This window comes from Netta rufina (genome assembly GCF_964035555.1).
Source record: "Netta rufina genome assembly, chromosome: 13".
Classification (NCBI taxonomy): Eukaryota; Metazoa; Chordata; class Aves; order Anseriformes; family Anatidae; genus Netta; species Netta rufina.
In genome coordinates, this window is record NC_140136.1 from 1802461 (window position 1) to 1825962 (window position 23502).

General features: G+C 59.2%; 3 protein-coding genes across 10 annotated transcripts in view; 1 reads left to right on the forward strand and 2 right to left on the reverse strand.

The window, feature by feature from the left end:
- Positions 1-11358, reverse strand: part of ZC3H18 (zinc finger CCCH-type containing 18) — a 42375-nt gene extending 31017 nt beyond the window's left edge. For all 6 annotated transcript variants that reach the window (XM_084294968.1, XM_084294967.1, XM_084294966.1 and 3 more), the window contains exons 1-4: positions 11307-11358; positions 10742-10811; positions 4900-5504; positions 2055-2139 (exon numbers count right to left, since the gene is read on the reverse strand). In XM_084294968.1, coding sequence (XP_084151094.1) covers positions 2055-2139; positions 4900-5490 — 676 coding nt within the window. In that variant the 5' untranslated portion in view covers positions 5491-5504; positions 10742-10811; positions 11307-11358. The remainder of the gene's footprint in view (positions 1-2054; positions 2140-4899; positions 5505-10741; positions 10812-11306) is intronic.
- A 581-nt stretch (positions 11359-11939) lies between these two features.
- On the forward strand, positions 11940-13990 carry CIDEC (cell death inducing DFFA like effector c). Of its 2 annotated transcripts, none has more exons than XM_084294641.1 (6): positions 11940-11984; positions 12681-12742; positions 12879-13020; positions 13105-13254; positions 13414-13598; positions 13681-13990. In XM_084294641.1, the coding sequence occupies exons 2-6, from the start codon at positions 12693-12695 to the stop codon at positions 13871-13873; spliced, it is 720 nt and encodes a 239-aa protein (XP_084150767.1). In that variant the 5' UTR covers positions 11940-11984; positions 12681-12692; the 3' UTR covers positions 13874-13990. The 2 variants fall into 2 exon arrangements, with proteins under 2 accessions (XP_084150767.1, XP_084150768.1); XM_084294642.1 differs by lacking the exon at positions 11940-11984 and adding an exon at positions 12004-12027.
- A 1208-nt stretch (positions 13991-15198) lies between these two features.
- The window catches only part of ZFPM1 (zinc finger protein, FOG family member 1), a 31563-nt gene continuing 23259 nt past the window's right edge, over positions 15199-23502 (reverse strand). Inside the window, exons 4-10 of one of the 2 annotated variants that reach the window (XM_084294906.1) lie at positions 22063-22196; positions 19873-19975; positions 18527-18736; positions 18171-18395; positions 17854-17949; positions 17593-17742; positions 15199-17476 (exon numbers count right to left, since the gene is read on the reverse strand). In XM_084294906.1, the coding sequence (XP_084151032.1) occupies positions 15246-17476; positions 17593-17742; positions 17854-17949; positions 18171-18395; positions 18527-18736; positions 19873-19975; positions 22063-22196 (3149 nt within the window). In that variant the 3' untranslated portion in view covers positions 15199-15245. Of the gene's footprint in view, positions 17477-17592; positions 17743-17853; positions 17950-18170; positions 18396-18526; positions 18737-19872; positions 19979-22062; positions 22197-23502 lie in introns of both variants that reach the window. The other variant, XM_084294905.1, reaches the window with a different exon arrangement.

Here is a 23502-nt window from a genome sequence, read left to right on the forward strand (position 1 = left end):
GTTAGCTTCAGTCACCAGCACGGCAACGCTCGGGGGGGCTCCGTCAGGAGACAAAGCTAATTCCTGATTTTAATTCAGCTCGTTTTAGAAACAAACCCTGTTTTTTTTTCATCTGGCAATTCACTCTTCAAGCAAGAGACGTTCTGCAGATTTCACGGCAGACAGCCACACCGCAAAGGCGTCGCTAGCTCTGCTCTCTCGGGCAGTAACACGTTGATCTCAGATGGAACAGAGCAGTTAACGCTGCCAAGGCCCAAGGAGGAACCTCCCAGATCTCAGCTGGCAAGGCAGCATGTCAGAAACCCACGCTGCACCTGAGTAAGGAGCACTCAGTCCCTGGAAACGCTCCCCATCGGTCCCAGACGAACCACGAGCTGCTGCTCCCGATCAGAGGTGTAACACCGGCTGCTTTTGTGCTGTCAAATATAATAAGAGCACAAATCCCCTTGCACGGGAGCTCAGCGGCTGCCAAGTCCTTTCTCAGTGACTAGCGAACGCCTGCCAGGAGAGGTCTGAGTGCAGGGGCTGTCAGACGCCTCCACCAACACCTCTCTCACCGAAATGTCACAGGGAATGACTGCCCTGACAAGCTGGGGGCTCTGCTACATGCATCAGGGTGACTGCACATCAAAAACTGCCTCTCTGGAAGGCTTCCCAGCCAGTCACTCAAGCCGCGGGACAGATGCAGCCTCGCGAGGGCTCCTCAGACACAGCAAGGATGAAAATCTTCCCTCGAGGTCACGCGTGGACGGCTTCCGAGCTCCCTGGTGGCACCGAGGCCCGCAGGGTGCACGCAGAAGCGAGTGTCAGCGTTATCTGAACTGATGCCAGCTCAACGAAATCCCGGGGCAGGAGATTCTGCAGCCTGAACTTTGACTCAGGCGAACGCCTCGGTGCCGTGTGTCACGCTGGGGATTGAGGAACAAAAAGCTCACCTCGCACAGGGACTTCCCTGTTCCATCACCGCGCCAGCACGCTGGGTGTCTCAGCACAGGCAGAAAATCCAGTGCCGGAAGAGGTTCAGGAAGCCAGGTGAGTGCTATCTGATGGTCACAGCGCTGGAAACCCCCCGAGCAATTCCCTACCTTGCAAACGCTACTGACGCAAGGGATGAAGGCTCCACCCTGCTCCCCACCCTTCTTTTAGTTTCCGATTTCAATAAATGGTTCGAGGATGATTGTAAATAAAACAAAGTAAATGAGTAAACATCCAGGGAGGTGGAGCTGGAGGAAGAACCGAGCTATAAGCAGCTCAAATAAGACAACTTTCTATAAAACCTGCTGTTTGTGCTAGAGAACTGCAAGGCATCTGTCACAGTCACACAAACTTCAGGGAACGTCTCATTAGGAAGAATCAAAACAAGTAAGAAATAGAATCGGTTAGATTCAAAAGTCTCAAGTCCTTATTTAAGTCTCACGTGCAGTAGGAAATAGGTTATGTGACTTCCTGCCCCCATTTCTTCTTGGCAATCCAAATCCTATTTCAGAATCGTAGTTACCTGACACAGCACAGCGCAATCTTTTGGCTTGAAAAAAGAAAATAATAATAAAAAAAATAACTGGGGCCAGCACGATGCCACATTATTTCTTGCAGGGAAACTATTTTCTATGTCCAATTAAAAAAAAGTCACCAGCGAATGCCTTTTAATAACTGGGGAAGCAAGCTGGATGTGGAATTAGAAAAAACAATTACACTTTGGCAAGGCGTCAGCTTGCTAAGAAATAACGAGACTTGCCACGTTGGTTTTCCAGGGAATAACATCACAGGACCTCTTCAAGCAATGGCTGGTTATTAAATCAGCCTGAGCAGATTTATTCCACGCTGTTTTCCTTTATTTGCTTCTGCCGGGCTCACCGTACCTGGGCCTGAGGTTTTTTTTTGCATATTGGCTCTATGTAAATCCAGCATCTGGCCACCAAGGAACAGAAAGGTGATATCAAGGATGCCTGGGGCAGGGATAATCGTGCAGACAGCAGCTTAGCAGCTGCAAAACCAAATGAAAAAAAACCTCCGGCACCTTTGGTTTTGCTTCCAGCACCACAGCACGCCGTTACCTTTCATGAAGAACCTGCAGGTGGGACGTGGCCTCACTTTTCTGTCGCTGGGATCTTTAACTTCTCCCTCCTCCAGGTCGTCATCCTGGAACAGACAGACAGACAGACAGGCTGACATTTCACGCAGCGACCTGACATTTCACCACACAGCAGTCACTGAAAGCGCACCCCGAGGCACAGCACAACGGAAATTCAATAAAAGGCTGTGATAAACACCCCGAGTGTGCTGCTACGACCAGGAAAATGGATCAAATTCAGTGCTTCCACGCTGACTGCACAACCAGCAGGTATTAAGAACATCCTGGTGCCATATACAGACCAAGGGGCATCATTTTCCCCAATCTGTGCTTCCAGGCTCAAAAATGGTGTGGTGGATTAAGATATTAACATGCTCCAGATGAGTAAGGTTGGCTGATGGCACGTGGAAGGCAGTCAGGGGCAGCTTCACACAAATGAGACAAATTTTGTTACCTTTCCTTCCTAGGGACATGCACACCAGCAGCTACAGCAGCTCAGCTGGGCGATGCTGCCGCCCTTCTGAGCCTTCAAACTGCACCGTGGCACAGATGTTGAGCCCAAAACAATCCCTTCCCTTAATTGATTGAAAATACAGAGCCAAATTCCTGCATACGGGCACTTAATGCAACTAATTAGTACAGACAGGATGCACTCATATGCTAAATTCTGCTGTCACGGCAGTGAAACATGAAATGCTTCAAGGTTGAGCAATAATAGCCCCATGAGCTCTCCAGGAACGAAGTGGGATGCATTTCTTCCATGAACCTACAAATCGGCCCTAACAAAACTCGGTGTTATCCCCACACAACACGGGGCCAAATTCTGGAAGCTGGAGGTTTCTTCAGAGGTGAAGAACCACCGGGGATGGGCGTGGATGAACGGCCACGGAACTCCTCAAGGGGAAAGAAGCTGGAAAGCACCAGCCTTTGCCTTTGTTCTCCAGGAAAAGGAAAAAAAAAGAAAAAAAAGCCTTTGCTGCCTTCGTTAGGCCACACCTGAGAAGTCAAAAGAGCTAAAAAAGAGGGAACAATGCAGAGAAGCCCAAGTGACCTGAGAGCTGTTGGAATTGGCTGGTGTGCTCCCAAGGAAATTGGTGATTTCTCCTAAAAGGCAGCATGAAATAAGGGCTGGGGGTCTCCTTTTCACCCCCCAGAGGCCTTCCCACCGCACAGCCATCAGAACAATGCCATGGCCAGGAGAAGATTAAGAAAGTTGTGAACTTGGGTCAGTTTAACAGCTGGAAACGAGGAAAAAAAACATTGTTTGTCTCTAAAGGGTCTATGGAGAGCTGGGTTAACAGCCTCTTGTGGGGCAGCCCTTTTGGGGCGACACAAGGAGCACTCTCCTGAGCGAGAACTGATCTTAAAGACACGTGGCTTCACATTCAAATCTGTATTTATGTCCCCTCTCCGAAGACAGAAGTCTGGAAGCAGAAGAAAGAGCCGAGATTGAGGATTTTCCCCCAAAGCCGGGCTGGCATTCAGGGATGTGTGAATGGCATCGCCAGCTCGGCTCCTTTCACAAGGGCCGTGTGAAGGCTGCGCTAACAAAAGGGGAAGTATTTATTTCTGGGGGGTCTCCTCGGAATCAGGCAGCTGGGAACCCCTGTTATGAGTTAACGTATGAAAACCAGACCTCGGATTCATCTCGGGCTTTGTAAGGAGAGCGCTCCTAAGAATGCCTCGGGTTCTAAAGGAAAGCATTCATATTTTAATCAAGAAGCAGGCACAGAATCAGAACTCCGGGATTTTCTTTTTCCTGCTTGGACTCTCCCACAGCACGCAGAAATTCCTTCTAACTGAATCAGAAACAGGCGACTTCCAGAGGCTTTCTGAAAATACCCTCACAAAACTGCCTGCAGAATGGGTACGGTGCAGAAAACCAATGTCACCTTTTAAGAAAAGCAACACAGAACTTGCCAAAGAACCATTAAAGTTAAAAAATAAAAATAAATACAACGACAAACTTATTTTTTGGGGGTCAAAGAACAGCTGATTATGGAGCAAATGGTTATCTTCTGGTCCTAAGGGAACCAGGTAACCACCCACCTGTGTGTGTGCCATGAAATATCACGCTGCCCCAGCCTGGTCTGCCTGCATGGGGGCGTTTTTGGCAGGGGCAGGGAGGAGCAGAGCCAGCTGATGCTCTGGGCTGTCTCAGCGAGGGATCTACCAGCACCAGCCACTTCTCTGCGTGGTGCCCTGCACTTCTGCTGTTTGGATTTAAGCACAGTGTTCACCACCAGGACGGGTTTCTACTCTCCTGCCAGTCGTTGTGTCCTTTTTTGCAAGAGGGAGCTGGTGTTAGGCTATGTTAAATCCAACTGCTGCACTGCAGAGCTTCTCACCCAAAGACAAACGGGGAAAAAGCACTTGATTTTTTCTTTAAATAGCCTGACACCTCAAATACGGAGCCACCCCACAGCTCCAGCCTCTCAAAAGAAGCTGCTGAGGCAGCTTGTGGTCCCCTAACCCCTTGCTAAGCAATTTGCTGTCAGCATCATCCTGAAGTCCTCCGAGAGCCAGAGCAGAACAGTTTAATCTTAAAGCACTGGAGCTGCTCCATATTGGGCAGGAAAAAACTCGTTTGCAGCTTCTCCAACAACACGTGGCACAAAATTTTTCTACAAGATGTGGCAATGGGTGCCCTAACCTCTGAGTTTGGGGCTTGGCACACAGCGTGGTCTTACCTCCAAGGAAAAAGCGCGTTAATTTGGGACCCAGCTAGCACACTCAGGTGACAGAAGGGAAAAAAGGCACGGCATCCGACAGGCAAATATTCAAACAAGGACAGGGCCTCTGCCCCCCTCGGAGCAGCTCCTACTTACATCGATTTCACCGTCGTCAATCTCTCCGTCGTCTTCTTCTTTCTTCTTCTCCTTGACGGGATCCTGGCCGTCCTTCTCGTCGTCGCTTTTCCCGCTGGATTTCTTCTCGTCCTCGTGGGCGTCGTCTCCCTTCTCCTCTTCCTCGTCATCCTCACCAGCAGCTTTCTCGCCATCCTCCTCGGCGGCGGCAGCGCTCGGCTCCTCGGGAACCTCCTCGTCATAGTCCAACTCGTGCTCATCCAGCTCGCGGGTGACGGAGGACGCTTCATCCCCGAGGTCGTTGGTGCGCTCTTCCTCCTCCCCCTTGCGAGGCGGAGGGCTCTTCAGCTCCCCGCTCCGCTCGTTGTTCTCTGAGTCCTGAGACTTGGCTTCGCTCAAGCGATCCTCCTCATCCGAGTGGTTCTCCTCTTCGCCCTGACTCAGTCCCCGGGCTGTGTCTTCCTCCTCTTCTCCCAGGACGCTGCCTCGGCCGCCCTCTCCATCCAGCTCCCGCTCCGACCCGCTCTCCTTCAGGGCTTCGTCATCGGAAAGCCGCTGGTCCTCCTCGCCGGGAGAGCAGGGGTTTCGCTCAGGGCTGTCGGAAACTTCCATCAGTACCCAATTGTCTGCAGAGAGTAAAAAAAACAAAAACAACAAAAAAAAACACTTGTTATAGAGAACAAGCTGGGAAACCGAGAAAGATTTCCCTTGATTCGCCTTGATTTTTGTCTCCTGAATAAAAAAACAGTTGAATTCATGAACACGGTTTATCTTACTACCTTCAAGAAGAAAACAGAGTTTAAATTACTTAAAGAATTTATTCCAGACTAGATAAGAGACCCTTAACACACAAGGGTAGAGCGCGAGGCTGGGATTTCAGCTACAGGCTCTAGCAGGTGAGCTGCAGCAGCTCTCGCACCAAGCAATCCCTAGGAGTCCCACGCTGGTTTTCTCACCCCAAGCACACTCGGTGGTGGCATTTCTTTGCCACCAGCTCTTCAGACGTTTTTATAACCGTAAGCACACAGCACTGCAGACAGCACAGGCTCCCCGGGAGGCAGGGACACCATTTACAACGGTTCTGGAAAAAAGAGCCTATTTTTTGTGAGTCTGGGATATACTTGCATTGGTTTTTACACTGCTTCCAGAACAGATATGAAAACGAGGATAGGATGCATTCATGAAAAATCCTGGACTTCTAATCAAGGTTAATTATTGCCAGCTAATCTCTACCTGCTTTATATAATAAGGAATCAGAACTTCTTCAAAGCAGCAGCAAACTTCTCCAACAGGCGCTTTTCCTGGGAGTCCAACAGGAACGTGTGCCTGGTATGAATACGGGTTAAAAATCCGACCTCTGCTTAGTGCAAGCATAATAAATGCAACGGACATGGACGAGATGTAAAGCAGGGAAAACAAAAACAAAGCAGAACCCGTACATTTACTTCTTTTACTCCAGAACACGTAAATTTATAGCAGGACTGTGCGACCCAGGAAGCGGCTGAGCCCCGTCTCTTCCTGCTAAGATTACAACTCCACAGCTAGACAAAAGCTCACGGTGATGAAAACCCCTGGGCGGCCAGAAGTGAAAAGCTGGAGGCCAAGCAAGGCTTACAGAAGCAGAGTTCAGGCTAAAGAAAAGACCTGGGATTATGAACCGACAGGGTTTCTTCACCTTACTGTGCATCGCGTTTTATTTCAGCCACTCCCAGCTACAGCCTCCCCAAAAGCACGTTTACTGCTGGAGCAACAAAACCACGGCATCAGCTGCCAGGTTTTTACCCGCTCTTTTTAGGATAAAAGCCACCATTCTCTGCTGTGCTCCTCTGGTTCAGCACAGGGGGGTCGCTCTTGCTATCATGTATGGCAAAAGACAGGCAGGCTGAAGGCACACCAAGGACTGTCGTATTTATGTCCTGGGCACGGCCAGATGCGCTGTCATCGCTGCGATAACATCTCCTGCCTTCACCACAGCGAGGACATTATCAGCTGGTATTTGCAGCAAGCTCCCCAGATGAAAGCCACTCCGGAAAATCCCGCTCCTCACACCTTGGGAGCTTTGCAGAGGGACTGGGAATGTGCCTCAAAAAAATAAAAGCACAGAAACTCTCCCCGGAGCAGTACAAGCACGTATAAATCTTAGTCCCCTGTATCTGAGCTCTCCTTCAAGTTGTCAAAGCCCTGCACAAATATCAGCCAGCTAATAAATGTGCCCGATGGAGCCCTGGGGAGCAGCAGGGTCACGCTGGGAGCTGCCTGCGAGCTGCTCCTGTTTCTCTGCACTCTGGAGCAAGTCGGGTTCTTCCTCAAAACCAAAGCTGTGCTTCTGCTGAAAAGTTAAAAACCCAAATTAAAAGACAGCAAGCGCCTCTGGGCACTTAAACGGGATGGGACCTGAAACAAATCCTTCCTGAGCGCAGAAAGGTTGCTGCCGAGCTCATCAACGCTTTGCACAAATTGGTGCTGGCTTCGAGAGCAATTTTATGACAGCAATTTTAATTGCCGAAGCGCCTGGGAAGTTACAACTTCGCGCATCACACGTGGAAGGTCAGCCCTGAGAGGCCAGCAGGACTGTAAAAAGCTGTCAAGCTGGGATGCGCTCAGGAAATTTGTTTTCTGGTTTCTTCCAAACAAGCAGCACCAAAACAAAAGCTTTTAAGCAAACTAGATGCCTCCCTGCACTCGACACCGAGCCCCTCAGAGGGCTGGGAAAGAAAACAAATATGAATTTTTCAACCCCAGCTGAGCTGACGAGCATAAAGCACTCACCTCCACCGGCAGCTGTTACGGGCGTTATTGTAAGCAACTGATGCACGGAGTTTTTTATAATTTCCTATTCATTTCCATCAGCAGAAATGATAAGGAGCACAATCAGTGACAGCCGGTTGAAAAGAGCTCACAAAATCCAAGCAGCCTGCAAGATGCTTGATTTAACAGCCCCGCAGAGGGCTGAGCAGCTCCTCACCAGGTCACTGCCAGGGGTGAGACAGGGGTGATAACGTGTCCACTGCCATTCCTCACCCTGTGCAGACCCCCAGGACTGCAAGCGAAGGTTTAGTACCACAGTAACATCCTTACCTGCATTAATTAAGTGATTAATTAAGAATATCTTATCCCTGACCTGATCAGTATTACTTGTAGCCTCTCATTCGTAGAGAAAAACCATTTATCCCCAGTCTCTGGAATCCTGCAGGTTATTATTATTATTTTTAATTCGTCTTTTCTTTTCCACTCTCCTTTAATGACACCTACAGATGAATACCAGGAAAATCTGACTACATGGAAGTCTTTTAAACTGAATAATTCTGACATAAATGGTAGAACAGAAATCCATAACCTTCATAACTGACAAGTTTGGAATTTGTGTGTCTTAAAAATTTCTTACTGTCTTCAAAACTGGCCACAGAAGCAAAAAAAAATAATTGTTAAGCTACAGGAAATATTTTTTGACTCGTAGCTCAGTGGCTGGGTAACAAAGCAGGTATATAACAACACTTCTCACTTGGCAGTGTTTTATCTCAGAGGTATCTTTAAAACCACAGGTAGTTCAGGCAAAGATGACTTCGGTCAAAGCTGCTTTTATTGCAATACTGACTTCATCTGCTCAACTTTTAAGGCTCCTCACGTCTGAAACAGACTAGTTCAGAACAGCCCACCCAAGCATTTTTCAAAGTCTGGAGAACCTTTGGCAGGCTTAAGAAGTTGGACCAGCCTTTCCACTGGGAGATTTTGGAACAAGTGTAATGAGGGGGTGCAATTCTGGCCAAAATTGTGTCTTTTACCGTCTCTAGAAGCACTCGTGGATGCCTCATTGAGTTGAAAACGCCTTAAAAGCAGCTCACATGATGTCTCAACAGAAAAATCGAGGACTTTGCAGCTGTCCCACGTGCAGTAAGCACGCAACAGCCTCCCAGCTGCCAGGCATGAGCTGGACAACGCTCTCTGTCCCCACAAAAGCCCCTCAGGTCGAGCAAAACTTCCCCTCCGGTTGCTCCTAGGGGATCTTAGTGCCCCCACCCAGCTCCTATCAGCACACAGTGGCCTGACCACAGCGCCTATTTTTGGCAGAATTTCTGTTTCTTATTGCTCTGTTTCCAACCAGAACGTGTTAAAGCTCTGAGCCATGCCTTAAATTAAGCTGGCAAAGCTCAACTTTACACACCGCTGACTGCCTCGCTGCTGGAGGCAGCATCCTGCGGGCAGGCTGAGCAGGGCTAGCACCGAAAGGCCCAACTTCCCTCTCACTCAGCACAGCACCTGTAAGATACAGCTGGCAGCTGAGACGGGACCTGAAACCAATGACAGAAACTCCTGGGAAGCGTTACTTTCATTCAGCACATTTCCCCCTTCGAGGTTCAGCCACAAAAAGCTTTTTCCCAACGAACGCGGTGCAGGAGCCTACAGCTCAGGCGTTTCCAGAGGCACTGGGTACACTACAGAAAACTGGATCTTGGCAGATCCATCAGCTTCAGTCCTTAAATATTATAAATCGCCAGGCAGATGGCAAGAACCAAGCTCAAACCCAACCTCCACAGCCCCCTGGGAGCTACCTCACAGCTCCCTGGGTGGCCACAGGACAGATCCCTCTGGGCAGGGGCTAAGGAAGGAGCAGCCTGATGCAAAATCAAAATATTTCCATTAATGAGATGCACGAAACCGTTGGTTAATGCAGGCCAGAAAAGCTCTGGAGCAGGGGCTAAGTCTAGCCACAAGGATGGGGGAAAAAATGATGAGTGAGCTGAGGAGAGTGAATGGGAAATGGCGTGGCCAAGCCAGAAGGGAAACGCAGCACAAAAAGGTTTTGGGGATAAAGACCTGAAAAACAGAAGCAAAATAGAAATGAAGGGCAGAAACCACACCGGGTGAAAATATGGAACAGCAAGAGGAGATAAAATGCCTTGAGAGCTGGGAAAGGAGCGTCACAGAAAATCAAACAGACACACGGAACAGCAGCAAAGCACCTGGGCCTCTGCTTGGAACGAGCCTCTGGTCGCTAACGGAGTTAGTTAGCTGACTGAAACTCACCCTCCTCTGATGTCCTCGGGGAAACTTTGACTTTGAAGCTGCACAAGACACCCCAACGACCTGGCGGCCGTCAGGAAAGTTTTTAGTGCAGAAACCGAGCCGCCTTTTGCTGGTAATTTAGGAGGATCGCTCGGTGACAGCCACCTGCAGCGAGCTGAGGTTTAAAGGTGAGCACAGAGAGCTCTGATCCAGAACGCTAACGCCAAGCCAACCGGTGCCACTCTCTGCTTTGTCGGGCGGGCTCGGGGCTGGAACCCGAAGAGAAAGGGAGCTGGAAGCAGCTGGAGTTTGTTTAGGGGTGGAACTGATTTTCCTACAGCTGGAGCACGCGGAGCTCTTCCTGCAGCTCCGTGCTAGCAAATGCTAATGGTGAGCGACCGGAGCCTCGGTCCCTTGATAAAAACCTTGATAAAAATCAAGTACAATTGCTCCTGCTTTCTGTGGGATTTGGGAATAATCATAAAATCTAGCTCTACTTGGAAAATTGGATCAGATGCCTTGCAGGCAGCTAGTGGGATTAGATCTCGACCCTTTTCCTTTAATCTGGGCAAACCTTAGGAGGCAGAATTCACCCCCTGGAGGTGTTCCTACAGCCAAAGCAGCAGCCGTTGCTGAAGAGCTGAGTTACTGACAGCAGCAAAGGGAGAAAACGTTACTGGGGGGGGGCGAGAGGAGGGCTGGGAGAAGGAGATGGCCCTGCTGGGACGCCTCGCAGGAGGGATTTGAGCCCCTGCAGCAGCTCTGTGTTCCCCTGCGCCCACCACGAAGCCTCCCCGGGGGGCTGCACCCCCCCCTTTGTGGGACTGGGGGGGGACAGGAGGGGACCCTAATGCCTTACCTGGGGGGGGGCTCCTGCCAGGCTGGGCTGCGAGCGCTGCGCCCCGGGGCCGAGGCTCCTGCGGCAGTGCCTGTGGCCGGGGGACGGACAGACAGACACGGGGACACAGGCAGACAGACGGACAGGGACAGACGGACACGGTCAGCACCTCCTGTGGCCCCCCCAACCTCTTTAGACCCCCCCCAACCCCCTTAGGGCCCCCCCAGCCCCCTTAGGACTCCCCCCAACCCCCTCAGGGCCCCCCCCCAGCCCCTTTAGGCCCCCTCAAGCCCCTCAGGGCCCCCTCGACCCCCTTAGGATCCCCCCAGCCCCTTTAGGCCCCCCCCAACCCCCTCAGGGCCCCCCCCACACCCCCTCCCCCTCACCCCAACCCCCCCCAGCCCCCTCCGGGCCCACCCCTCCCAAACCAGGACCGTCCCCCCCAAACCGGGCCCACCCCCCCCCGACCCGGGGCCTTCCCCCTCACCCCTCCCTGCCCTTTCCCCTCCCCTCCCCCTCTCCTCACAGGCCGCCCCCCCCCCCCCGGCACTAGGCCGCAACCGGCGCCAGGGCGGGAGGCGCTGACCTGGGCGGGCCGGGCCGGGCCGGAGGGGCCGGGCAGAGCCGGGAGGAGCCGGGGGGAGCGGGGCCGGGGCCGGGGAGCTGAGGGAAGGAGGCGGCGGCGGCAGCGGGGGGGGGGCGGCGGCGGCGGCGGCGCGCTGGGGCCGGGGCCTCTACTCGCGGCGGCGCAGGGCGGCCATGGCGTGACGTCATCAAGACGCGCCGGGCCGCGCGCAAGGAGGGGGAGGGGAGGAGGGGAGCGGGAGAGAGGCCACGCCCCCGGCCCGCCAGGCCACGCCCCCCGAATCCTCTAACCACGCCCCCCTCATCGCCGGACCACGCCCCCGACTAGATTGACCACGCCCCTGACTCGCCTGACCACGCCCACTCATGCATGGCCACGCCCACTTCTCGCCCCGGCTCGCACCGTCCCGCCTGGCCACGCCCACCCCACATTGACCACGCCCCCTTCCCCGTCTGGCCCCGCCCCCTTTTAAAGGGGCACGCACCTGGGGGTGCCCCAGTGAGCACGTGGGGGTTACTGGGAGCACTGGGATGGTGCCTGGGGGCGTGGGGAGGGGCAGCCAGGCAGGGGGCGAGGGCTGCAGGCTGGTGCCGCCCCCCACAATGTGGTCTCGCCCCCCAAACTGGTCCCACCCCGCCCAAACTGGTCCCACCCCACTGTTGCCATCAGTTATATAGGGTGAGTGGGGCTGGGGGGGCACTGCTGGGAGTGTGGGGTGGAGGTGAGGGGCTACTGGGATGGGATGGGGCTACTGGGATGGGATGGGGCTACTGGGATGGGATGGGGCTACTGGGATGGGATGGGGCTACTGGGATGGGGCTACTGGGATGGGGCTACTGGGATGGGGCTACTGGGATGGGGCTACTGGGATGGGGCTACTGGGATGGGGCTGAGGGCTATTGGGATGGGGGGGGCTACTGGGGATGGGGCTGGGGGAGCTACTGGGGATGGGGCTGGGGGGCTACTGGGGATGGGGCTGGGGGGCTACTGGGACGGGATGGGGGCTACTGGGACGGGATGGGGGCTACTGGGATGGGGCTAGCTGTCGACCTCTCCCTGGAGCACTGGGGTTATCCTGGCCGGGTGGGTGCCCCTAAATCCGTGCCCCCAGCCCCGGTGCCCCCTTGTATGGGGTCGGGGCGCGGCTGTGGCTGTGTCTCCGTCTCCCCTTTGCCCCGCCGCTGACTCAGCCCCACGCGCCGCTTTGCGTAAGAGCCGTGCTGGCGGGGACGGGAACGGGGACAGGAACGGGAACGGGAACACCGAGCCTGGTCCCGGCCAAAGGGCAGGCGCAACCCCTGCGGGGAAGGTGCGGGGCCGGAGATCCCAAACACCACCCGGAGCTGAAAACCTTTTTCCTCCCCCCAAACCCAGCGGGGTGCCGCCATGGATTACGCCAAATCCCTGAGCTTGCGCCTGGCCGCCCCCGTCTCCAAGTAAGTTGTGGGGTGGCACCGTCCCCGGGTCGGGCACACCGGGGTCCTCCCCGCTATGGCGTGTTGATCCCTATGGGGATTTGGGGTGCTGGAGGGTGCCGGGGTCCCCTTGATGGCTCCATATCCCCGTCCCCAGATGCGTCTCCGCCAGCGCCTCGATGACCCAGCAGCTGCTGCTGAGCCCGGCCCCGCGGCCCCGACCTTTTCGGGTGTGCAACTGGGACCGCAGCCTGCGCAAGGGCATCATGGCCCCGAGCCTCGCCGAGCTGCTGCGCCAGGTGAGCCGTCCGTCCGTCCGTGTGTCCGTCCGTCCATTTAGGGGCTGTCTGTCCCGAACCCGAACCCAAACCTCACCCCAACAGGCTCAGAGCGCCCTGCTGGCCCCCGGCCCCGTCGCCCTGGTGCTGGAGGAGGACGGCACGGCGGTGGAGACGGAGGCGTTTTTCCGCACCCTGGAGGAGGGCGCCGTGCTGATGGCGCTGGCCAAGGGGCAGACGTGGGCTGCCCCCAAGGTGAGCCCCGTGGGGTGGATAATTAGGAACCCACCCCAATTATCCCAATTTCATCCCCAAAACGGGATCTGTGGGGATCCGGCGCGATGCTGCGCCGCGAGGTGCTTTGGATATGGGGGGGGGACCCTTTGGGGACTCCCGACCCTGCTGTGCCCGTAGACCCCCGGCTACCAGCTGAGCCTTTCCCGCAAGCCCCCCCGGCGGATCGACGTGGCCTGCGTCACTTTTGACCTCTACAAAACCAGCCCCCGGGACCTGGGCTGCCTCAACGTCAAAGCCACGCTCTACGGCACCTACAGCATGTCCTACGACCTGCGCTGCCGCGGCGCCAAGCGGCTCGTCAAGTGAGTGACCCCAAAAGGGACCCCCAAAAGGGACCCCAAAACGCCAGCGGGTGCTCACCCACCTCCCCCCCCCTTTCCCCAGGGAAGCCCTGCGCTGGGTGCTCTTCACCATGCAAGCCACCGGCCACGTGCTGCTGGGCACCTCCTGCTACATGGAGCAGCTCCTGGACGCCACCGAGGAGCCCAAGGAGGAGGAGAGGAGCCCGGCGCTGCCCCGAGTCCTGCCCCGCAGCCTCCCCCCGCCGCCGCCGCCCCCCAAAAAGACCCCGCAGTGAGGGCTGGGGCAGTGGGGGGGGGTCCCCTGGAGCTGTGCCGGGTGGATGCGGCCACGTTTTTGCGGTAGCTGTTACTCTGTAAATATATTTATTTAAGTAAATTTGGTGCTTCTCCAATTTTCCTTCTCCGTGTCCTTTCCCCTCCCTGGCTATAGGAATTGGGTTTTTTTTTTTTTTGGCTGCTCCCCCTGCTTGGCACAGGGCTGGGCCAGGCGGTGGTGCAAGAGGGCAGTGGGGTGGGGATGCTGGTGCAAGAAGCCCCCCGGGGAGCTGCTCTTGTAGGATTGCCCCAGGCTGGGGTGCCACGAGGGATCCTTGCATCACCCTTTTTTGGGGGAGAGGTGGACTTTTTAACTCCCCTACAGGGCTTGGGGGGGCAGCTGGAGCCTCGTGCAGCCCCGTGCTGCCTCCTGGCCCCATGGGGACCCCAGATGCCCGGTGGCTCTGGAGCCACCCCGCTCAGCTACAGCACATTGGGGTGGTTTGGTGTAATTAGGGTTTAATTACAGATAGTGGCTCAGCTGCTCATGTCCCCAACCCCTGGGCCAGGGGTGGCCCCAAGCTGGCTGCCCGGTGTCCCCCCAGCCCTCGGGGAGCAGGGACGTGGCCACCTCCTGCTGGTGCCACCACAGCCACCGACCCCAAGCGCACCAGCCCCCAAAACCACTCACCTGGAGCCCCCAGCCCAGTTTTAGGGCTCCGGCACGGTGAACCCACAGCAGCTCCTCCCCTTCGTTAAGCAGCTAATTAACCAGCTGCCCCTCCAAGGGTGGGGGCTGCACCCCGGGACCCCCAGCCCTTCTCCCCCCCTGCAGGGAGGCTGCAGCGTGGCGGTGTTAGAGGGATTTATTTCTGTACACACGTATACACACAGCGCTCGCCTTCAGTGCTCTCCTGTCCCTGTAGTGTCTGCCCAGGGCAGAGCCCCCCCCCCCCAACCCCCCTTGCCTCAATTTCCCTGCAGCACCGGGTGGAAGAGGGCGATGGGGCTGAGGTAGGGGGCTTTATAGGGCCGGGGGGTCCGGCCCCCCCTGCCCACACCCCGATGTCTTCAGGTCCTTGCGCTTTGGATGCGCGCAAACCCCTCCATCCGTTCATCCCCACATCAGAGGGATATGGGGCGAGGTCTGGGGGCACCCAAGGCTCCGTGGGGCCCCCCCTTAACCCTCCACCCCTCCAAGGGTCCACACACCCCCTTTACCCCACTGTGCACCCACCCCTGCCATGGGCACGGTGCCGGGCACTGCGCCTCTATGGATACCCCTCGGTCCGCGGGGTCCCCCGGCACGGCGGGCGCCCCCCTGGCCGCTCCTTTATCCCACAGGACCCCCCCCCCAAAAAAAAAAAAGGCTGGGGGGGGCGGCACGCGCCCCTACTTGACGTGCTCGGCCGCGTGGGACGAGCAGTAGTACTTCTTGTGCGCGATGAAGGTGGAGAGGCTGCTGAACTTGATGTTGCAGAGGCGACAGTACCTGTGGTTGCCGTTGGGCACGGGGCCGGCCCCCCCTTTCGCCGGGGGGGTCTGCACCCCCCTGTCCGTGTAGGCGGGGGGCGTGGGGGGCTGGCGGGGCGGGGGGCCCTCCCGCAGCGCCTCGGGGGCGGCGGGCGAAGCGGGGGGCCGGGGTGAAGCGGGGGGCCGGGGGCTGCCGTTGGCGGGGGGGTCCCGCGCCTCCTTGCCGTTGAAGCTGTCCCGGCGGAGGCGAGGGGCGAGCGGGGGGCGAGGGGGAGAAGCGGCGGGGGGCTCGGGCGTCCTGCCGCCCCCGGGCGTCGGGGTTTCGGGGAGCCCGTGGCCGGCGGGCAGGGGTTTGGCCACGAAGAGCCCGTGGGCGTTACGGAAGTGCTCGATGAGGTCTCCCTTGACGGCCCCGTTGAGCGGGCAGTAGGGGCAGACGGAGAGGGGCACCTTGGCACCTTTGGGGTACCGCTGCAGCGAGTCCCCCCCCGACGCCCCGGGGTAGGCGGGCGGCAGAGCCAGCGCCTTGGGGGCACCCCCGGGGCTCCCTGTTGTCGGTGCCACCTTCTCCCCATCGCCGGCGGCGCCGTCGTCGGGGCTGCGGCCACCCTTGAGCACGGCGGGCACGGCGCCCTTGATCTTCTGCAGGTGCTCCAGGGTGCCGGGCTGCAGCGGGGTGGCCGGGCACGAGTATTTCTTGTGGGCCAGGTAGCTGTCGAGGCTGTTGAAGCTGATGCGGCAAGCCGTGCACTCGTGGTAGTCGGCCAGCGGCAGCAGCGGGGGCGCCGCCGGGGGCTCGCCTCGCCGCCGCGGCTTCTTGCTCAGGTCGATGGGGCCGTCGGCGTCGGGGCTGGAGCTGGGCGACGGGGCAGCAGCCCCCGGGGTTTTAGGGTCGGGAGCCGCCGGAGGGGCCGGCTCGGCCCCGTGGATCTCGTAGAGCTTGCGGCGTTTGCGGGTGCGGGGGGGTTGGGGCAGGAAGGGGACCTTGGTGAGGCCGGGGCGGCGCAGCGGCGGGTCGTGGCGCGAGGCGCAGTAGAAGCGCTTGTGCACCACGTAGGTCTCGTGGCGGCTGAAGCGGATGTTGCACGCCTCGCACAGCGTCTTGCTGGGGTCCTCGTCCCCCTCGTCCCCCCCCGTGCTGCCGGGGCTCTGGCTGTCCTCGCTGCACCGCCCCGACGCCGCCTCCGCCTCGGGGGACCCCGCTTTGCCCTCCTCCGGGGGGGCTGCTGGAGGTGGCGGTGGCGGCGTGGCGGCGCGGCCCCCGTCTCCATCCCCAGCGGGCGTCCCCTGCCCCTCGCCCGACGCTGGGGCCAGCAGCGTCCCTGGGGGTGCCGCGGGCCCCTTGGGTGCCCCGGGGGGGGCTTTGAGCTTGCGCACACCGGGGGGGCTGTCCTCGGCCAGGTGGCGGCTGGAGCAGTAGAGGCGCTTGTGCACGTAGTAGTTGTTGATGTTGTTGAAGGTGATCTCGCACTCGAAGCAGGTGGCCCCTTTGGGCACCGGCGTGCCGGTGAAGAGGGCGGGCGGCACGGCGCCGTGGCCCTGCTTCAGCCGGCTGTGCACCAGCTCCGACATCTTCGCCAGGATCTCCGACGCCTGCGGCACCACGGCGGCGGCCGCCTCGTGGCCGAAGAGGTACTGGGGCAGGAAGACGGTGCCGCCCGCCGTGCCCGCTCCCGGCTCGCTGGGCACGGGGCTGGAGCCCGGCGTGGGGCTGGCCAGCTCCGACTTCACCTTCCCCGCGGGGAGGCTGCGGGGGGACGAGGCTCGGGAGCCGGCTTCTGGCTCCGAGCCGGGGCTGCCGGCCCCCTCCCCGCTTTTCGGCGCCTCCGCCTCGCTCAGCGGGCTGTCGGCGGGCTCCTCCTTGACGCGGACGGGCTCGCCGGAGGAAGAGGAGGATGAGGATGATGAGGAGGATGAGGACGGCCCTTCACCGGCGGGGGCTTTGGCCTCGCCGTTCTGCGCCTCGGAGGCCGGGGGCCCCGTTGCGGCGTCGGGGGGCGATGCGGGCTGCGGGGGGGCTTCGGGGCCGGGCAGGACGGCGGGCAGGGGGCCGTGCAGCACCACGTGCTGCGGCAGGGCCGGCAGCCCCTCGGGCAGGAAGGCTGGCAGGCTGCACTTCAGCACAGGCGGGTTGTTCGGCTGGCTCAGCCCTGCCAAGGGGGGGAAAAAGGTGTTAAAGGAGCTGGTGGGGGGCTCCGAGCATCCCACCCCATGGCGACTCAGCCCTCGGTGGGGGTGCTGGCACACGTCCCCATCCCATACTCACCGGGGGCGAGGGGTTTGGCGTTGGGCAGCGCCGGTGCTGGCGAGTACACCTCTCCCTTGGAGCCCGGCTGGCAAATCATGTGGTTGGTGACCAGGTGGCTGTAGAGGATGTCCCGCGTGGTGGAGATGAAGCCGCAGCTGTGGCACACGCCTGCGAGGGATGCAGGGGCATGGAGGGGACGTGGGGACCCCGTCCCCATCGCCGCCATCCCCCGGTGCCGCCGTCCCCAGCACCCGCAGGGGTTGGGTGGCCCCAACTCACCGTTGAGGGTGTCGGTGTGCACCTTGAGGTGCCGCTCGCAGTTGGCTTTGGTGGTGAAGGCGGACAGGCAGATCAGGCAGACAAACGGCCGCTCCCCTGCGGGACAGACGGGCGGACAGCTCAGCACCAAGGACCGCAGGGACACCCCCTGTGCCCCAGCCAACACGCAGCAACCCCGCTCCAAATTTACGCTTTGCAAGCGAGCACCAGCCGCAGGGCACTGCCCCAAACCAGTGCCCCAAACTGGGGGGGGACCCTCCTCTAACTGGTGACCGCGCAACCTCCCCGCCCCTCGGCGTCCCCGTGCCGTGCCGCACCGCTGTGGCTCCGCATGTGGATTTCCAGGGAGCTGGCGCTGGGGCAGCTCTTCTTGCACTGCGGGAAGGGGCAGACGCGCTCGTTGGGGTACGTCTCCTTGGGCTTCTCGTCCACGGCGGGCGAGCCCGAGCTCTGCCGGCTGGCGCAGTAATACATCAGGTGGGCTTGAAGGTTGCGCTCGCTCCGGTACCAGATCCCGCAGTCCTTGCACGGGAAGACATCCTCTGCGGAGGGAAGGGACGGGCGGGAGGGGATGGGGCGAGCGCGGGGACGCTGCGCCCCGCTGGGCGGCCGGGGACCCCTCGGCCAGCGTCGCCCCGAGCCCCCGCCGTGCCCCCCAGCCCCGGGGACTCACTGTTGACCACGGCGGTGGCCAGGATGGCTGCCATGCCGGCCTGCTGGGGCAGCAGCTGGATGTCGGAGTGCAGCGGGGCCGGGTAGGGTGAGTCTCCAGGCTCGGTTTTCAGCGCCTGGTTGGGGATGGCCGGCGGCTCGGCCACCACGAAGGCGCACACGGGCTCGGCCTCCCGCACGGTGCGCATGGTCCTGCACCACACGGCTTCATCTGGGTGTTGGGGGGAGAAAAGGCGAGCAGTTAGCGGGACCCCCACCCCCGGATCGTGGTGTCCCCATCAGCAGCTCTGGCTGCGTTCCCCCAGCCGTGGCTAAGCCCCGGCTCGCCTGGAGGTGGCGGTGTCAGCCTGCGCCTGAGCCGCGCTGCCTGGCACAGCCCTGGTGCTGCCAAGGCTGCTCGTGCTCAGTCCTGCACCAACACCCGCAGTACTGCTGGCACCGAGCGAGTATTGCACGGAACCGTGCACCAGTGCTGGCACTGAGCCTTGCAGCCGTGCTTGCACAACTGCTCGCACTGAATAGTGCACCAATTCCTGCACTGGCTGCACCAATGTTTGCAGTAGTGCATGCATCGAGTCTTGTACCAATGCTTGCAGTACTGCTTGCACCGAGTATTGCACTGAATCTTGCACCAGTGCTTGCACTGAGTCCTGCAGCCATGCTTGCACAACTGCTCGGACTTACTAGTGCACCAATTCTTGCACTGACTGCACCAATACTTGCACTGTGTCTTGCAGCAATGCTTGCACAACTGCTCGCACTGGATAGTGCACCAATACCTGCACCGACTGCATCAATGCTTGCAGCAATGCGTGCATTGAGTCTTGCACCACTGCTTGCACTGAATCTTGCATCAATGCTTGCATCGAGTCCTGCAGCTGTGCTTGCACAACTGCTCACACAGAGCAGTGCACCAATACTTGCACTGACTGCACCAATGCTGGCAGTAATGTGTGCAGTGAGTCTTGCCCCACTGCTTGCAGTACTGCTTGCACCGAGCATTGCACTGAATCTTGCACCAACGCTTGTACTACGCTTGCACCGGGTCTTGCACCAATGCTTGCGTTAATCCCTGCACTAAATCTCGCACAAGAGCCTGCAGTATTACTTGCACCGAGGTGCTCAACTGCCTGCAGTATTGCTCGCACTGACTTGCAGCACTGCTGGCAGTGATTTTGCACCAACACTCACACTGCTCTGCACCACCGCTGCCAGTAATGCTTGCGCTGAGGCTTGCAAGGTGCATGCACCACTGCTGGCAGTAACACCTGCACTGCGTATCGCGCTGCATCTTGCACCACCTCTCCTTGCAGCACCCCTGGCTGTGCCCCCCCAGCAGGTACCCACCCTTCCTGAAGATGACAGCGTTGGCGTCGGGCTCTCCGGGCACGAGGGGCAGGCGGGACAGCCAGCAGCTCTCGTCCCCCAGCACCAGCGTCACGGGTGGGCTCTGCTGCGGGCAGGGAGAGACGTGGGTGAGCGTGGGGACAGCGTGGGGACAGCGTGGGGACAGCAGGGCTGGGGGCACGGCAGCTCTGCCCATGCCAGCGCTGCGCCCGGCTTTGCCTTCCTGCATCTCTAATGAATATTAATGCGCGAGGAAGGGGCGGGCGGGGGGGGTGGTGAGGGTGGTGGTTGGAAATTAATCTGCCTGATCCTCCGATGGCTGCCGCGGTAACGATATGAAATCTAATTATTCGTCCCAATATTTCTAAACCCTCCAACTCAGACTGACAGTCTCAGCCGGTTCGGGCCTTATCGCTGCGAGGAGCCGAGCGCTCGCAGCGTGATAAAAGCGCACGCGCGCGCGCGCACACACACACACACAGGGGCTGGCACGCGCGCGTGCACGCCGCGCTGGTGCACACGCAGCGCCCGCCCGCAGCTGCTGATGCTGCAGAAAGCGGCTCTGGAGAGCAGGGGGGGCACGGCATAAGGCCCCCCCCCCGTGAGTTTTCAGCTGTTGCTTTGCAGATTTGCTCCGTGCGCGGAGGAGCCGCGGTGCCCCCGCGCAGGTGCTGCTCCCCACGGAGCCCCGCAGCACCCCAGGGTGCTCCCAGTCTCCCCGTCTCCCCTCTGTGGATGCAGGGTGGGCTGCCCGTCCCGGCCACGGCCCCCAGCCCGCGCTGAGAAACCTCCCTTGTTTTCCCTCGAACAAAGAGGTCAGTGTCTCCGCGCTGAACCGGCCCCGATAACCATCGGAAACCCTATCTGTGCCGCATCCGCCCGGGCCGGTGTTATCGGGGCAGCCCCACGCTGCCCACCATCACCCCCCCAGCCTTGAGCCATCCCCCCTGCTCCGTAGGGCCAGGTGGGCTCGGGGGACGTGGGACAGGCACCGAGCGCTGCCCCCGTACAGTTGGCACTGCCAGAGGGGTTGGGCACCCTCCTGAGCGAGGGCATTTTGGGGAGCCCCGTGGGACCTGCAGGCATCCTGCTCCTCCGTCACCTTCACCCCGATCCCAAAGATGCCCAGGAGCCACCCGATGTCCCCAAGTCCCCACTAAATCTCCATGCGCGAGCTGGCATTTGGGGACACCCCCTTCATGTCCCCCCCCTGCTCCTGCCACCAGCAACAAAGGCGAAGGGACCCAAGGGCGACAGCCCCTATCAGGGACGGGGCTGCGATCCCTTCCTCGCTTCCCCCAAGCAGAGATAGGGAGGGAGGCGAGCGGTGGAGGAAAGCAGGGCTGGGAATCATCAGCCCGGCTCGATAAGGGAGCTGCTGAAATGGGAGCAAAAATATTTAGACAATAAATGAAGTATCAGAGAAAAGCCGCGCATATCTTTAAGAAATCAATCATCCTGTACCGGGTGTCTGGACACACGGCGCCAACCGGGAGATAGGGAGCCAAACTGGGCAGATAAGGGTTAATCAAGGATTTAATTCGGCAAAGATAAACGGGCCTGAGCTAAAAAAAAAAAATAAAAAAAAATATATATAGAGAGAGAGAAAAAAGAGTGAGGGAGCGAGGAGGAGGAGGAGGTGGGGATGGAGCCAAGATGAGAGCCCCGCCTGCGAGGACCCTGCACTGGAGCTGCCCTCGCACGGCTCCGGGAAGGGGGCAGAGGGGAAGGATGTGGCCGTGAGGGGCCCCAGAGCCTACAGCACACCCGTGCACACCCACACACACCCTCACACACTCGCACTGATGTTCTCCCTCGGAGCAGGCAGCAGTGACCAGCAGCCTGGCTCCAGTGTGACACCAAACTGCCAGGCACCAAACCTGAAATCCCAAAGGGTGCCACCCCGCTCCTTGCCACCTCTCTCCGCTTGTCCCCGTGGCCACCGGGCTCCCCTGGGAGCCCCAAATCACCCCCCCAAGCCCCATCTCCCCTGCACTGTGTTTCAACAGCCGTGGTGCAAAGGGGATGTGGGAGGGCGAGGGGAGCACGCCGGGTTCCCAAAAGCAGCCGGGTGATGCCCATGGGGTCAGGGATCCCAGCGCAGGTGCAGGGAAAATCCCTCCCCAAAGATTCCTCTCCCCAAAGCGCTCACTGCTGTGGGTTTCCCCCTTCCCCATCACTGCCCCTTACCGTCTCGCCGTGCCCTGGCGATGCCGGCTCGCTGTGGATGCTGCCCTGGAAGGGACCCCAGGAGAAGCCCTCGGGGAGGCTCCGTCGGGCTCGCACCCGCTGCTCCCCATCCTGCACCGCCAGCTCCAGCTCATCTGCGGAGAGAAACCCCACATCAGCCAGGCCCCGGCACCGAGGGCAGCCCCGACCCCATCCCGATCCCAATCCCCTTCCCAAATGGTGCCCGGGGGGCGTTAAGAACAGGAAGGTTCCTTTCAGGCAGGTTTTGGGGAAAACCAAAGCAGGGCTGGAGTGCCCAACTGGCCAAAACCACAGCCCCAAAGCTGGGAGAGCCCCGAGGGCACCACTCGGGCCCCGCATGCCTGCGCCAGGGGTCCGGGCTCGGTGCCGTGGCGGAGCGGAAGGAGCGCTTCCCATCCCCGCACCCAAAGTCGCAGCAGCTTCAGGGCTTAATGGCTTTGATGATCTGATAAGGCTCGGGTTTAATGGGTTAGATAACACGTTAATACACTATGAAGGCTGCTCTAAAATGTTTTAACTGTGCCTTTGTCTTTCGGAGCGCAGATAAGATGGCAGGTAACCAATACGCGGATGGGCGCGCGCTGGCTGCACCTCGCCACGCAGCGCCGCGGGACCCCAGGACAACGGATGCTCCCCAAGCACAGCGAGCCACCCACGGGTGCCACCAGCACTGCGGGGCTCCCAGGGCCGCTCTGGGGTCCCCTAAAAGCCAGCCATGTGTCCCCAGGGACACTGGTGCCCAGCTCGTGCGCTCGGCCACGTCCTCCGAGGGCACCGCTGCACCGCACGGGTCCCGTGGGCGGGGAGGAGGCTGCGCTCGTTTGGAGGCAAATTGCTTTCAGGGCTGGGAACACGGGGAGGATAAAACGATCCCATGGCTGCAGAGATTGGAATCTGATGCGTTTATTAGCCGGGCTGACATCTGGATCCTCTCTGCGCCGGGGTTATTTCAGGTGAGCCACCGGCAGCGCTGGGTGCTGAGCGCGGGGCGGAGGTGCCTGCGAGCGCCCAGCCCCGCGGTGTCACCTCGAGTCCCCTCCATCTGGGGGGTGGGCGAGGAAGCTCTGTGCTGCCCTGGCTCCGAGCACATCCCAGGGGTGCAGCTGATGCCCCTTGGGGAAAAAAACATGATCTAGCAGGGTTGGATGGGAGAAAAGGTCCACAAAGTTGCCGAAGGTCCCAAAAGCTGAGGCATGCTGATGGGTACATCCCTCTCCACGACCCCACGGGGGCTGTTCCTCCCTGGCACCTTGCTGTCCACCAATTCGCACTTCCAGCACCCAGTTATTGCCAGCAGCCGGCTCTTGCTGGCTCCCAAAACCACTGGTGTGGGCTCGGGGGTCCCTCGAGGTGCCTCCATCACCAGCCCAGCCCCGGGACAGCACCCCCGGGCTGCCTCGGCCCCCCTCCGGTGCTCCC

What these genes read in the sequence shown, in the direction of transcription:
- CIDEC (XM_084294641.1), top strand. Translation starts at nt 12,693, where the DNA reads ATGGATTACGCCAAATCCCTGAGCTTGCGCCTGGCCGCCCCCGTCTCC. An exon ending in CTGGCCGCCCCCGTCTCCAA is followed by an intron (nt 12,743 to 12,878) that starts GTAAGTTGTGGG and finishes CCCCGTCCCCAG; the next exon opens with ATGCGTCTCCGCCAGCGCCT. An exon ending in GGCGCCAAGCGGCTCGTCAA is followed by an intron (nt 13,599 to 13,680) that starts GTGAGTGACCCC and finishes CCCTTTCCCCAG; the next exon opens with GGAAGCCCTGCGCTGGGTGC.